Source organism: Sarcophilus harrisii, chromosome 3 (assembly GCF_902635505.1).
Source record: "Sarcophilus harrisii chromosome 3, mSarHar1.11, whole genome shotgun sequence".
Lineage (NCBI taxonomy): Eukaryota > Metazoa > Chordata > Mammalia > Dasyuromorphia > Dasyuridae > Sarcophilus > Sarcophilus harrisii.
In genome coordinates, this window is record NC_045428.1 from 11,492,265 (window position 1) to 11,507,881 (window position 15,617).

At 36.0% G+C, this 15,617-nt stretch overlaps 1 protein-coding gene across 15 annotated transcripts in view; it reads left to right on the forward strand.

The window, feature by feature from the left end:
* The window catches only part of MBNL1 (muscleblind like splicing regulator 1), a 244,817-nt gene extending 231,547 nt beyond the window's left edge, over positions 1 to 13,270 (forward strand). For 9 of the 15 annotated variants that reach the window (XM_031957537.1, XM_023500855.2, XM_023500853.2 and 6 more), the window contains 4 exons: positions 4,976 to 5,011; positions 5,738 to 5,832; positions 8,993 to 9,067; positions 12,050 to 13,270. In XM_031957537.1, the coding sequence (XP_031813397.1) occupies positions 4,976 to 5,011; positions 5,738 to 5,832; positions 8,993 to 9,049 (188 nt within the window). In that variant the 3' untranslated portion in view covers positions 9,050 to 9,067; positions 12,050 to 13,270. The remainder of the gene's footprint in view (positions 1 to 4,975; positions 5,012 to 5,737; positions 5,833 to 8,992; positions 9,068 to 12,049) is intronic. The other 6 variants (XM_023500850.2, XM_003766215.3, XM_023500849.2 and 3 more) reach the window with 3 other exon arrangements.
* The last annotated feature ends 2,347 nt before the right edge of the window (positions 13,271 to 15,617 follow it).

The window sequence follows — 15,617 nt, forward strand, 5'->3', positions numbered from 1 at the left end:
CAAACTTAACCACAGATAAAAACTCTGTCAAGATTATTTTCCTTCAAAGATGAAAACTCAAAAATGGTTTTATTTCCCGCCCCACCCTTAAACCAGCTGGAACTATAAGTGCACATTTGAAGATGAATTTATTTTCCTTCCATGAAAATTTTTTCCAGAAATATATTTATTAATTTAGTTAGGTAACAATATCATTTGTGATTCTGGTTTATCCCTAAAGTGAAAACAGGTTTATTATACCTAGAAAAAAGACATAATAGTTAAAGGATATATCCTAAAAATATGAAAAGTCTGGGCATAAGATTAATTTTGGCACATACTGGCCTTGTGACCCTGGTAAAATCACCTGCCTTCTCAGTGCCCCAAGCAACACTCCATGTAGAGTAAGTACCAGTTTGCATTGATGGAGAAAGCGTCCTCATTGAAAACCTTCTATACCAAAGAAATCATGAGTCCAATTTATATACATATATATGCAGATACATGTGTATCTATATATATGTATATATGTAACTACTGATGTTAATTGACATATTTGTGAATGAGAATTCTAATTCATGTCCTCCAGGCTATTGGCTTAAATAGGGGAGGATGGGTATAAAGAAATTAATAGTGTTTAAATGATTTATTTCAATTCACTAATACAATTAAAATTTTCTGGTTCTGAAACTGGTTAGGAAAGTATTGTAGCTTGAACCCCAGGTCAATAAAAGGTTCAAAATTTGAGTACATTTAAAACTTTATTATGATAAAAGCTTCATTTACTGTCATGTCTACCTATCTTTATAGTGTAAGAAGGGTCCTGGGAAACCTAGTTAAATCCAAATTGCCCCATTTGTACTCCCATTCATTCCATTTAGGTCTTACTTTATTATCTAATTGTGGTGATAAAATGGCCTTTATAAACTCCTAGACTAAGGCAGTGGAATACAAGCATGTTCTGGGTGGTCCTCCCAAGTACAGAACAGAAGGCTGTGAATCTGGGCTTTATGAGGATGAGACCTTTGGCTGGAACCCTAGCCTTGCTTAGGTCTGAGAATCTCCTCACTAGAATATTGGCCAATGAATGATGAATTTTTTTTTCAGTTTCATCAGCACATAAAAAACATTTGATTTTGAGATATAGAGCGATTATAATCTGCACCTCACCTGTGAAATCACAGATAGTTGGCCCATTTCCATCTGAAACAAATTTTTTTTTCCTTCTTCCAATTCCCCCCTTCCCCCTTTCATTAGAAATGTACATGTACCAAAACCTTAGGGCAGTTTTAAGCTTTTAATGTTTATAACTGCTCTTAAGAGTTTTGGGATAACTTGTGTGTATCAAACATGTATACACACATATTTATATCTCTAAGTGACAAAAATAGCTGAGATTTGTATAGAACTCACTTTGTGCCAGACATTCTGCTCTGCGTTTTATCATCTGCTCCTGTGATCCTTATAACAGCCTTGGGAGGAAGGTGCTATTATTAATCCCATTTTATAAATGAGGAAACTGAGGCAAACAAAGTGAAGTGTCTTGCCCAGTAAATGTCTGAAGCTGGATTTGAACCTGGGACAGATGATCTATCCATCAAGCTGCCCTTATATGAAAGCCTCCAATTTGAAAAGTACCTTCCTACAAATTAATTTTCCCTTTCCCTGCTCATGCACAATTAGGAAACGCTTTAGAAAATCAGAGGAAGAAAGTTTAGTATAATGAATCTCTGGATCACTGTTAGCATAGACGCTAAATGGCAGAGAAGGGGCCCTTGGTACAGGGAGTTTCCTTACCTGGGAATTTGTCAAATGACACGTCCTGTCTCTTTCCTTTCATCAGAACAAAAATTTGGTTTTAAAACAAACTTTCTGTCATCAATTCCCAATTTGACTTCTTAAGTGAAGGGAAAATATACTTGGAACGTTTTGCCTTAGGCTGGGGAATGAAAGAGGTTAAGCAAACAATGCGCTCTGTATCCCCTTGTTAACAAACCAATCCATTGAAAGTAAAGAGGAATATGAAGGGTCTTTTTCACGAGGGATTGTTTTCTTGGTGACTGGATCCTACACTATTAGGTCTTCCTGGTGGTGAATTATTGCCCCTAGCAAGTATTCTCCTTGCTGCCTTATGTTCATCTGTGACTGATCCCTCCCCAAAGTGTTTGCATGTATTGTCATCTTCATGCTGATTATAACAGACTAAAATTCAAAATGAAGAGCTTTACAATTCCATTTTGGAACCACGTTGCAAAGTTAACTGGTTTTTAGCACGCAGATCTAATTATGTGTGGAATGACATACACTAGGTGAGTTATAATATGGAAATAGACAGAATAATTAGAAACATCTAATATTCCACAATCTCCAAACTGCTTTTTACCAGTAAATACTTTGTGTGTACATTTTCTTCCCCCCTTCATCAAAATAATTAGAAGAACTAATGACTTCCCGCTCCCTGCCCTACAGCCTTAAATTTTGCTTGTGGTTTTGTCTTGCATTAGCTTTCACATTATTACCAGTCTAAATCACTTCTGTATCTATTTTCTTTTGAAAGGACAGTGTCTCTGAAATACTGCCCCTCAGAATAATGAGGCAGAATCCCCCAGACACCCTAATTTACTGTCTGCAGTGTCATCTTATTCTACTTTGGAAAATCTTTCCTTTGAAATCCTATCGGCAGTCCTGGTTTTCTTTAGATCCAATTGGCCCATTTTATGGATTGCAATGACAAAGTCCTGTAGGCCCCTCCATTTTTTCCCACTGGCTTATTGTAGTCTGCTTGACAATGTACCCATCTCAATGAATGGAAAAGAGCAGATGGGGTAAGGGAAGCAGGGAGAAATGGTGTATATTCCTGGAACTCAGAAGGCATTTTCTCATAAAAGCCTTGCCATACCTGATGATTCATAGATTTCTACTTTTAGTCGATGATTGATTTTAAGCTGGAAGGACCTTTAGGGAATGATGTATACTCCAAATAACTCTTTTTTTTTCTGGAGGTGGAAATGGAAGTCCAGAAAGATTAATTCGCTTATCTGTAGTTTTAAAGAGAATAAATAACAAGGCTGAAATTTGAACGTAGGGCTTCAGATTACAAACCTAATACTTTTCTCCACTTGCCATTTTGAATCCCAACGTTCTCTAAAGTATTTGCTGTGCTGCATCTCACCCAAAACAACATGGCAAATGGCAGACTTGGAGGCAAAAAGTCTGGTCCCTTGACGGCCACATCGCTTGCAAGGTGTGTGACCTTGAGCAAGCTACTTTGGCTCTTCCTCAATCCTAGTTTATAAAATGAGGCTAATAATCTTTGCACAGACTAATTTACTGGGCCATATCACAGGAGAAAATTGTTTTGTAACCATAAGGCAGTTTACTAGTGAGATGATGGCCATAATAGTGATAAATAATAATGACATTTCCATTATTACTGCTCTTCTAATTCAGGTGTAATATGAATTAAGAGCTTTCCTAAGAACATAACCACCTTGTATAACACTGTTTCTATGGGGAAAATGCCTTCCAACTCCCAAACCATCACACAACACCAGTTAGCCTGTCGGTACAAGCTTTCTTTGATTGTTCTCTCTTCACTAGGACTACAGTCCAATAGCTGCTCTTTTCACTGTAGCTACATTCATTTGATATGACCATTTATTATGCTGTTCTGAAGGACTGTTTCTGGAAAGGCTCCATTAGCAAATGCTTTTTGAAGGAAAATTGACCCCAGGTGCCACGATCAGATCATATTTAAGATAGAAGATGCCAAGTTTCAGGGTCAAAAAATAACACCATTCGATCTTTTTATATGCAGCTGCTTCAAAAGGTCTCTGTCTTAACAAAAATCATTCTTCATATGGGAAAATGTTTCCTGGAGGGTTTTTTAAAAGTGAATTAGATTTTCATTGCTCATGTGTCAAGGGGAAAAAAAAAAGAGGACTGCTTGGTATTCATCCTATTTCTTTTGACATATGCTGGTGGAAGGATTTGTGAGTAATAATGGCCAGGCCTTATCTGCTCACTGCTTAACCTCACCTGTTTTCCCCAAAGCATGCATCATGAGGCTTGCATTGAAGTCCAGTCACTTTTTAAAGTAGCATAAACTCAGCAAAATGTCCACCTTGATATGGGTAACTCAGGTGATCATCCGAGTCTTCTGGAAATAACGCTGCCATGGATGTATCACTGCTCTCCTGGGGCCATAAGTCCTAGTAAAGGAGGTTGGATCTACGTGAAACTAAACTTTTTTTTATTATCATATCTTTAAATTTTGACCACCAAGGAAATCCAGACTTGCGTTTCCGACTTTTTGCTCAGTTTATATTGCATGGTGTCTTCATATCTTAGTTCACAAGTATAGAAAATGACTGCATTCACCTCCACCACCACCAACTAACCCCACTCCCTGCACAGCCCCATCCCCAGGTGATGTGCCTCTATCATGCAAGGCCCTAAGGACCAAGGACTTGGAAGTAAGCTTACTGGACTCCCCTTACTTCTGCTTGGTTAATATCATTATGTGATTAAGTCAATTCCGTCTATGGTACTCTTGAACGTTTTGTGAGAAGATGACATCTTGAATAATTTAGTATAAGTACAATCCAAAGGAAGAGTTAACATATGATTACTATATGCCCAGATTCAGGAAAGCAAGCCTTTATCATACCAGTTTTTGGACAGCAGCCTAGAAATGTTTGGGTTCCCCCACCCTCATAATATTTAGTGATGAACTGATACTAGACAGCAGTAAAGAAAAAGCAAATTGGAACAGCCCCTTCTGATGTTGGCTTTTAATCTTCCCTTGGGACCAGGGCACTCACTCACTGGGCCATTGTATGATTGGATTGTGCTGACAGTTACATGCCACTGTTCCCATAATAACATTTTTGTTTCTTCTTTGTTCAAATGAATTTCCTAATTACACGTGTGATGGGTTGTTTTAATTCTTTTCCCTTTTCAAATCCACCTTCCTGTTGCAATGCATGATGGGCAGGCTCAATCTTGTGCATGACACCCGCTACAAGTGTTGGTAGGTGCCAGCTTCATTTCTTATCTTCAACTGGTGGTACACCCCACAGCCCCTCAAAATCCACTGTTAGTTTAACCCGTGTGGTTCCTGGGCAAATCGGTTCTCCTGACCTGACAACCACCTGTCAATTAAATACCGTCCGTCTTTAATTGACACGGATCAAGAAAATCCAGCAATTGATGTTTTCCCTTACAAACAGTAGTGGGTTTGTTTTTTTTTTTCTGGTCATCTTTTTAGTGGATTTTGATCGGACTGTGGGTATTATAGAAAATCTATCTCATAAAAGTAATATATTGTGTTATCATTATAGTAGTTAATATGGTAATAGACTTTTATTCAAATGGAGTCTACATGCTATAGTAAACACCTATGTTTTCACTGAGATTTTGAATGTCTAAATGTGAGCTCATTTTAAGTTTCTTAAGTTGACTTAGCCAAATAAGCTGTTTGTGTTGTTTTCCTGATTTGATGGTAACAAGCTTTTTTTTCCCCTTTTTTTCTCTTTCATTTTCCCCTCTCCCTTCCCCTTTCCTCCTGTCATTCTCCTCCCCGGAATGTTGTCCTGCTTTGCACTGTGATTGCATGTCATTTGCTGGTGATGATGCCTCGTCACGTGGCTTAACCGCTGTGGTAAATGCCCTGCCCGATGGTCTTCCCCATGTTACCATGGTTTCCATGCTGCTTCACTCTTCTGTATGTTTGCTTATATGATTTTCCCTCCGAAAGTTCCCATGGTGCACGGTGCTACGCCAGCCACTGTGTCCGCTGCAACAACATCCGCCACAAGTGTTCCCTTCGCTGCAACAGCCACAGCCAACCAGGTTTGCTAATTTACAGCTTTGTTTCTTAAAAAAAAAAACAAAAACAAAAACAAAATACAATTCTAATGGGGCTCAGTCCAACAGTCCTTACGCAACGTGGCGTTCCCATTGAGATCAGTGGGAACCATATGTCCGTGAGGGCTGTGGGTGGTGCTTTTAATAAGCATGGGGGTTTCAACTATTCCTCTTGTTGGCCTATACCTTCTCTCTAAGATGAGTGGCAGAATGCTTTTGTGCCTTGGCTCAGTGCTCCAAGGGTGTTGCAGCAACATTCCTAAATTAAATTGGATTTACACTAGCATTTCTGACTTGGTCTTAGCCTTTCATGCAGAGATTCCTAGCACCATATGTAGACATCTGAAGGGATCCTTCAAAGTACCCATGAGAAGAAATCCATCTGGTGCAGGGGATTTTTCAGCTTATACCCACACTATTCTTCATAAAAAGAGTGGGGAAAGAAAGAAATAATACCAGACTCAATTCTTTATGCCACAAATGACCACACTTGTAAACTGAGTTCTTTAAAATGACCCCCATAGCTCAACAGATCCAATTGAAAGTTAGCTTGTTCAACAGAAATGATCAGGTTTTCTGAAGCATCTCTTTAAGAGATTTGTGGAATCTCTAAGAATTCGGGGAAGAATCCTATCTTAAATAGTCCTTAATGTGCAATAGAATCTTATGTCCTGATAACTATAGTGATTGGCTTCTCATCCACTGTTAATCATGCAGATTTAGGGAATTATGGGATGAGAAATGTGACCAGCTCTTTGAAAAAGTTCCTCTGTCCAGAACTGGGGTTTCATGATGGAACTGCTAAGAAAGAACAGAATATACTGGGTGAAACAAAGTCACTAATTGCTTACATTCGCGAGCTTTGGAGTTACAAAAAAGTGCCTTCTTGGTTGCTCATTATGAAAGCAAAGTTCCAGAGGAAAAGTGTAATTCAACAAGATTTCAAGCCAGAGGCCATTGTAGACCTCTTGTATTTCAAGGGAAGACCATTTGAGGGTCAAAAAAATATTGAATTATTGGTAAGAGATTTCATCCATTGGATTTTTCAGTTCAGTGTACTTTTAAACTGTAACTAGGGTGGAATGATAGTAAATTTAATGTCCTCTGACAAAAGCCCCAAGTGCTGACTAAACTTGCTGTATAAAAACAGTAGTGTTCTCTTTCTAGTTAGCATGAATAATTCATTAATTGAGGAAGCTACCTAATAAGTTCAAGTCAGTTCTTTTCCCTACCACACAGCCTCATCTTCCCCTCAATCTCAAGTGAGAGTGTACTTTTGGCTCCCAAATCCAGACATAATTTGTGGAACTTGCCCCAGATTCCAAATTTCTCAGCTATCTATTCTTCACATAAATAATCCTAAAATGAAAAAAAAGTCAATGACTTTGTTGTTAAGTTCTGACAGACAAGCTTTAAAGATTCTTAGCAAAGAAACATTTACTTTTCCTTTTTTAGTTAAATCTCGTCACAATAGCTCCCCCTCATTTCCAATTGCACTAACCCATTAGACTCATTTACAAGAACACTAGCTGGGCATATGTGGCATTTCAGGAATAATCTATAGAATCCATTTCTAAATGCATCCAAAGCAGCTTGTTTACAGCAATGATCAGTGAATCAAAATGTCTTTTCCCCATGTGCCATGTATGACTGCAGAATTGCTGGTGTAAGCAGAATCCAGGCGAAACAAATTTCCACAATCCCTTTGCCATCTGGGCTCAAGGGACACTGAATTTTTTTGCATTTTGCTATGACCATTTCACGCATAACTTTCTCGGGCTCCTCATAACATGGCAAAAATATCGTGACCAAAAAATGAAAAGTTAGATATACATATATATGACCATATATATTATATCTACATATACATAGCAATGTATATGGCAACAGTACATTAGCAATGCTGGGGGATGGCCATTGCCACCAAATGTAACCTGCATGCATGGAGAAAGTTCTCTCTGGTCCTTCATCGGTATTGATGGGTATTGAAGGTCCCTGGTATGTTTCTGCAGTCTCATTCTTGATGCTTCTACACTGTTGGGTACAACATCCTGTCCTGCAAGAGCAGGAAAAATGGTATGAGAAGCTTCATTTTGTTTGGAGCCCATTTCAGTGCTATTTGACAATGCTGTACTATTGTGTCAAGATGTCATTTGAAGGATGTGCATTCGAGGAGAAATCCAATCAGTTGCCCCAGCAAGAATATAGAGTAGCACTTAATGGCCACCCTTGCCTTTGCAGAGCGTGTTCAATATTTGGAAAAATGCTTTCACATAGACCATGTCCTTTTTATCCTACCTAGGAAATCTGTAGGCCACATATGGTTTTCTCCATTTTTACTGATGAGGAAATTTAGGTTAGGGGAGATGAAGTGATTTGTCACGATCAAGTCATTGGAGAGCCAGAAAGTTCCAGAAGTCATCCAGAACTATTCCCATCAGGTTATGCTTCCTTACACAGCTTAGTTCCTCTAGTTTTTTGCTTTAGAGAAAGATAAAACTGCAAATTGAAAGTTCAGAGTCCTTTTGAATTGTGGAAACTTGCTATTTTCACGTCTGTTTTTTAAGACATTGATATCTCAGCTGCGTGTTTTATTCTATTTCAAATAGAACGATAGTAAAGTAGATTTTTAGAAAGTTCCATTTGCAAATTGTCTGGAGCCTTGAGTGGCCACACTTTTCATGTCATTAACCACTCGTGGCTGCGTTTTGGGGGTTCCTTTTGGAAACCTTTGTGGACAGGTTGAGAGGAAAGCGGAGGTCTGGACGCACAATTTAAGCAAAACATTCTTATGCCTCATCATTTTCTAAGCCAAGGAAATCTCAGATGTGTGTAGGCCAACAAAAAGGGACTGCACTGCATGAACTTTGTAATTTTAACTTCTTTTACTTCCTAAACAACTGGTAACACTTACCTACATTTGTGGAGTAGTACTTAACAATGATTTGTTAAACCAAGAAAAAAAATGAAGTTGCTACTTTGGCTTTCAAGTTGACATTAACTTATTGTTATATTGATTAAGAACTATCACCTCACAGCTGAACTTCACTTTTCTTAGAACTTAATAATGATGAGATAGTTATCTCGCTTGGTTGTTGGCTGTCTTGCATGGGCCATTCATTAAAAAAAATTTTTTATTTGCTAGATACCCATAATATCTGCCGAACATCTGACTAGCCACAAGTATGTTACCCAGATGTAGAAATTTCATCACCAAACAGTAAGTTTCTCATCCACTATATATAGTTGTATACTTCTTGTAATTTTTTTAAGATTACATAAGCATACAATACTGCTCTTAATAGACATTAGATATGTTCTGGAAAGGGGAAAAATCTATTTACTTTTTCAGTACCCTTATGTTTTGTGCCATAGATATTTCAGGTATTTAATGCTGATTACATCCAAAACTTATAAGTCATAAAAATCATAATAGAAATAAAAAAATAAGTTAAATCAAGGCCATAGAGCAATATGAAATAATTTTTTTCCCTTTATGCTATGAAATTACTATAAGAAGGGAGGAAAAAAATGAATCCTAATTCTAATTTAGAGGTAAAATTTAGAAATATTGAGCCCTAATTTGTTATTTAGAATTATTATCTTAGAATTCTATTTTAGATCATTGAAAGATAATGGGAAAATATGTATTATATATAATTTATGCCCCCCATATATACCTACCCTGTATTTAAAGACTATAGATATATTCATGTATTAATCCCAAAGTATTTATTAAGTGGTTAAGCTGTTCCAGACACTGTGCTCAAGTGCTTGGAATACAAAGAATGGCAAAGAGAGTCTCTGCCCTCAAATAATTCACTTTCTAATAGGGGAAACCACATGTAAATAAGAGGAGATATAAGATATGAGATAATGTCAGAGGGGAACAAGAACAAGTGACCATTTTTTTTTTTTTTTTTAAGCAAACATGCTCACAACCAATTGAGTCTTGTCTCTTTGAATTAATCATGTTGGGAAGCTAAAACTTTATTTGAACAATGTAGAAGCAACTTTGGTGAACCACTTTTTAGATCTCACCTTTGAACGTGTTGTTCAGAAAAGCCTCTTGGACCATTTTTAATATCTTCAGTAGCAGTGAAGTCTTTGGACTCAGAAGGCTAACTTTTGGAAAGAGGGATAAGTGATACAACTCAACAAACTTTTGTTAAGCACCTACTATGTGCACTAAGCACTGGGAATGCGATTTTTTCTAAAAAAAGGGAAAAAGACAAAAATGTTCCCCGTTCTTAAGAAACTCAGAATTCAATGAGGGAGATGAATTGGAGGGAAGGCATTAGTTTTAAGACAGATGAGGTAAAAAAGGTGACATTTGAGCCTTTCTTAAAGAAAGTCAGGAAGAAAATCTATTGAATCAGGTGAGTAAACAGGAGTGCTCTGACCACTTCAGATGAATTCATTAATATTCATTAATGGCACTAAACTAATTATTTGGTTAAATACTGGTTCTAGTGGCAAATACATTGTAGGAATAAGTGTCTAGACAGCCCAGGGTGACTATTTTGAAAGGGCAATACTTATCCTGATTGGTAAGTTATAGTGTATTAAAAATTTAGTCCTATTCTTTTACATATATGATGTGTATAATTGTGGCTATAGATGTAGGTAGCTAGCTATCAGTATTAAATTTTAATACTAAATATTGAAGTCCATTTGTGAGAAAAGAATCATTCGAAAACTAAAGAACTATTTACTTCTTTTTCTCAAGAATAATTCATTTTATGAAAATAACAAAGAACTGATTATATTATATATTATAGTTATCACAATTTTCAAAAAAAGTGTTAGTTCGAAAATGATTATACTTCTCATTAGGAAGCTATTTTCGGGAGCTGAACTAACTGAGTTGTATGGTAAACAGAGTACTGGGCCTGGAATTAGGAAGACTTAAATGTGAATTCCACCTCAGAAACTTGCTGGGTGACTGGGCAAGTCACTTCATCTCTGTTTGCCTCAGTTTGCTCAAATGTAAAAGGGCAGTGATAATAAGAACACCTACTTCATAGGATTGTAAGGAAGATCAAATGAGAAAACTTACATAAAAATGCTAATCAATAAGAACAGTGATAAAGTTAGTATATCAGTTTTTATTGTGACTCAAGTTATAAGAGTCACTGAACTTCTAGGGCTAAAAGGTTCTTAGACACAATCATTTTAGAGATGAGGAAATGGATGGCAAGGTCACCCAGTGGCAGAGCAGACACTTGAACTCAAGACCCTGATTCTGAGCACAGTGTTTTTCCCTTCCCAATAGCATCATATTGGCTAGATCCATGCATTTCCTTGAAAAATTACCACAGCCTCATAAATATGTCCTGACACAATGAGGCATCTTTTCCATCATTACCTGACTTCAAGTTCATTTCCTCATCTATAAAAGGCTGTATCTTGACTAGATTATCTCCAAGACCTCTTGCCATTCTAAAGGACCAGGGAATGCATGATAAACTACTGTCTCTGCTCTTCCACTGAATTGTGTTTAATGGTAACTGATTAAGTCATGCAGTTTATGAGTTAATGAATGGACACCAGGAAAAAGCACAGTCTACTAATTAATTGATGGATATTGGTATAAGATTTGAAGATACCAACTTCTCTGAGATTTTCAAGCTTTAGAGAGGAACTTTAAATTATTTGTACTAATGAAAAAGTGTTTTTCCATACCAAAGTCCATTATATTCTTTTACTTATTAAGCAACTGATTAGTAAAGATGATTTCCTGTTGAAACATAGTGCATTATTCCATGAATTACTAAATGCAGGGAATCCAGCCATTTTTCCTAAAACACAACTCTGTATAGACTGGGCCTTAATACCAGTATTATCTCTCTCTCTCTCTCACACACACACAATATGTGCTTTATCTAACCATAAGAGGTCTTGCTCCCTTTCTCTTGGATGGTTTGGGACGTGGATCAGAAAGCCATTTAGCACCGTGCCCATTTTCCTTTGTTTAGAAAAGCCCAATTCCATTTTCCTCAGTTTCTCCATTTACTATTCCAACACTGGGGATATGCTGGGCTCATTCAGAAATAACAAATGTCTTTCCCACCAACAAACTGTCCATCCTTTCAGATGAAATCTTTGAATGACACTGGGGAAAGAAATTGGGGGGATACTGTGGGTTCCGCCAAGATTTCTCATCCCGATTCTTTTTCTTGCCCTCCCCCCTTTCCTCTAGATCATCCTAAAGAGAAGAGGACAGTGTGCTTGTTTAGAATAAAGGACAAGGTCGCTAGCCATAATGTATATACCGTCAAGCAACACACCCAGCCAAACCCTCAGCCGTAAAGCATCCACCTATTGCATGTTATCGAGACGAAAAGACAACATGGAAACCCACTGCACACTGTTGCCTAGATATTTTGTATATTGAATTGATATTTGTGCTGAGGTGATCTTCCTGTCTAAAAGAACAACCTTGTCTCTCTTTTCTAGCACAGAGAGATGCATATGGATTTTGGTATGCATCCACCTAGTTAATTTCCTACATACTCATGCCATCTTGAAAAGACAGACTATGGTGTAACCATGATTCTCTCATGTATTGGTACGTCTGTAGACCAAGATATAATTTTTTTTTAAAAAAAATAAGTTTATTTCTTTCAAGGTTTACAAATAACAAAGGTGCACCTTGTATTTAAAATTGCCATTATAGACAAAAGTGTGCATGCACAGTCATTTTTGTTGAAGAGTAATATTTTTAATGTTATAGATTGTAAGAGGTGGTGAGGGAGGGATCTGACAGAGATGAATGTGCCAAGCAAAACCATAGCTGTGTATATTTTAAAGCACATCATGGCTTTAAGAACCATGTTGTTGAAGATACTCATGAAGTGCCATAGACTGTACATCAAAGTAGAGTATTATTTCTTCAGTGTTATTATTTTCAGAGCCACGTTTCGTTGCTTACTCGCTAATACCGATCAGTCAAAGGGCACCATTCTTTTTTCGAAACCAAAGCTGTCTCAGAAATGGCCCATTTAACCTTACAGTAACCATAGGCAGCACAAGACAAATTCTCAAATAAACACAGAAAATTCACACATACTGGAGATATAGAAAGAGATAGATATATATAGATTATATATATAATTATTTTAATGCATTGTAGTGTAATATTTATGCATATTATACTGTATAACATTATACTCAAAAAGAAAAAAAAAGGGAAATGCCATTTCTGAGACACGATAACAAGAAAACAATGTTTGAGGAACTTGTTTTGCTTCTATTTATAGCCTGTCAAAAGTCAAAAGACTATAAATGCTTTGCAAAAATAGTTTCACTTTGTTTCTATTCTTCATTACAGTCACATTCAAAATGGTGACTCTAAACAAAGGAAGGCAGAAGCACTGTCATTGGATGCATGTTAAACCAAAATATGAATATGGTAAAGGTTTAATTAAGTAGTATTTGGGCGGGTTAAGTACTTGGGTGAATTTTATATGTGATTTTTTTTCCTTTTTTTTCCTGTTTTGTTTTGATTAACTGCTTATAGCCTTAGAAAGCCTTTTACAAAATTAAAAAAAAATATAGATAGATAGATGTGCATTCAGTTTTTAAAAATAGATTCATCCAAAGGAATTCCTTTTTTCTTTCTTTCTTTTTTCTTTTCTTTTTTTTTTTTTTTTTTGTGGTTTGGATGTTGCAGCTAGTAGAGGATATACATATATATATATATGTATATGTACATATATATATATATATATGTATATGTATAATTTTTTTTTTTGCCTGTTCAGCAATTCTGACCATTGCTGAAGTGGGGGCCAGGTCACTAGTAGTGTGGTGTGGAATGGAAGAGGAGGAGGTTCCGTTATAGAACCTTCCATACTTCCACGTTTACGGCAAGTTTTTATGCTCGAGAGAAATGCTTTCTAGTATAAGAATGATGTGTTGATTTTACTGATTGTACTGTACATCTATTAAAGCCTTAGATTATTACATTACGGGTTGGACCCCATACCAATGTAATTTCAATCGTGTTAAGAAAGTATAGGTGACTTCACATGTTATCGTAGTTAGTTTCATTATAGAATATTACTTATTTTTCCTTGTTAAAAGGTAGATTTTAATTTCCTACATTTATTAAAATTGTTTTCATTTTCTATTAACAATTGAATATCATTTCAGTTTATAAAATTTTGTTTTATTAGATTTTACTGATGAATTTTTCAAAATACAAAAAAATTAGTTTTTTTTCTTTCATAACATACTCAGTTTTGAATTACATGTAGTGTCATATAAGGATTCGTATTATTGTTAACTAAATGATTTATATTTTACGGATTTAATATTACAGTGTAAGAATGTCAGTCATTGTTAGTTCTTGTCTAGTTTTCATTAAAAGAACAAAGATCTTTTATATGGATATCTTATAATTATATAATCATTGCTAAGTAAGAAGTTAAGTTGTTGCTATGGCAACAATCCTGGCAGACAATTGAGTAATATTTTGATGATTTATTTTGTTTGTAATTAGTTATTATAAGAAAATCTAGATCCTAGATATTAGAATAAAATTTATTTTCTACTGTATCCAATTCAAATGTTAAAATATTGTTTAAATATTTTTTGAAATCCCTGAATATCAGGCCTTGTTATAATTAAGCTGCATAATCGATAGATCAAGGGACTTTTTGTTGATAATCCAAATACTCAAAGTTTACGTAACAAGAATTTTAGTGTGTGCAAACTCTTGAGGGTTGATTATGCTGCAGTTTAGCATGTTGGAACGTTGAGGAAAGAAGGTTGACTTTTTGCACTTCTGTATATAGTCAAAAAAAAAAAAGAGAGAAACCTGTATAATAGTGAGATCTTATTTTGAATAAAAACGTCTATAATTACAAGGAGTTTTGTTAAGGCTAATAAAAAAAAAATGACAGGCTGAGCAAAATTGCTTGCAAAAATGGCAGAGTTAGCACTCCAAACCCCTCCCAAAAAAACGGCTTTGCTTTTTGTGGACAGCTTGTAGTTTGCCAGGATTTTTTCAGCTGGAAAGATATGCCATCCTTCCAAGATCTCATGACTGACAACAGTTCCTCTGGTCCAAAATATGCCTGAAGATCATTGCCAAAAATAGCAGGTACTTATTTCAACCATTAAGGTGAAATCATGGATCAGATAGTCCTTACATTATTCAAAACTACTGCATGTTTAAACTATCAAAAAAAAATAAAGAGAACTATATTAAGAATATATACTATTCAAACCAGTTTGACAATTTCAGTGGTTTATTGTTCACAAAACAAAAATCTACAAAATGAGTATTGACTCTCACAAAAAGTTAAAAATCATGAACAGGCAAACCAAACAGCACACCGTAGCTATGTTGTTATGTGATTGTTTGTTTTTTTTTTTTTTAATTGCTATTAGTGAGCTGTTCTTTTAGCAGGTGAAAACAAATAAACCTCAAATTTTACAGTTTTAATTTTCAAAATCAGAAGCACTCAGAACAACGTCATTAAGCACGTTGTGATTTAAAAGCCACGTATCACATGATATTCGGCTCTAGTTTTTAATTGGTATTATTCGACAGTCACACCAATCAGGTGATGACGATGTTGCACTTATTTGCAACCCTGCAACTTTCATCTGCTGAAAGGACAGACGTGCTTGATTTTACTATTATGTAATCACAGAATTACTTTTGCTTGTAGTCGCTTTGAATTATGTATTCTGTCCTTGGCTGCAATTTGTTTTTATGCTTATTTTATTATTATTGCAATAGTTGACTTTGCTGTATG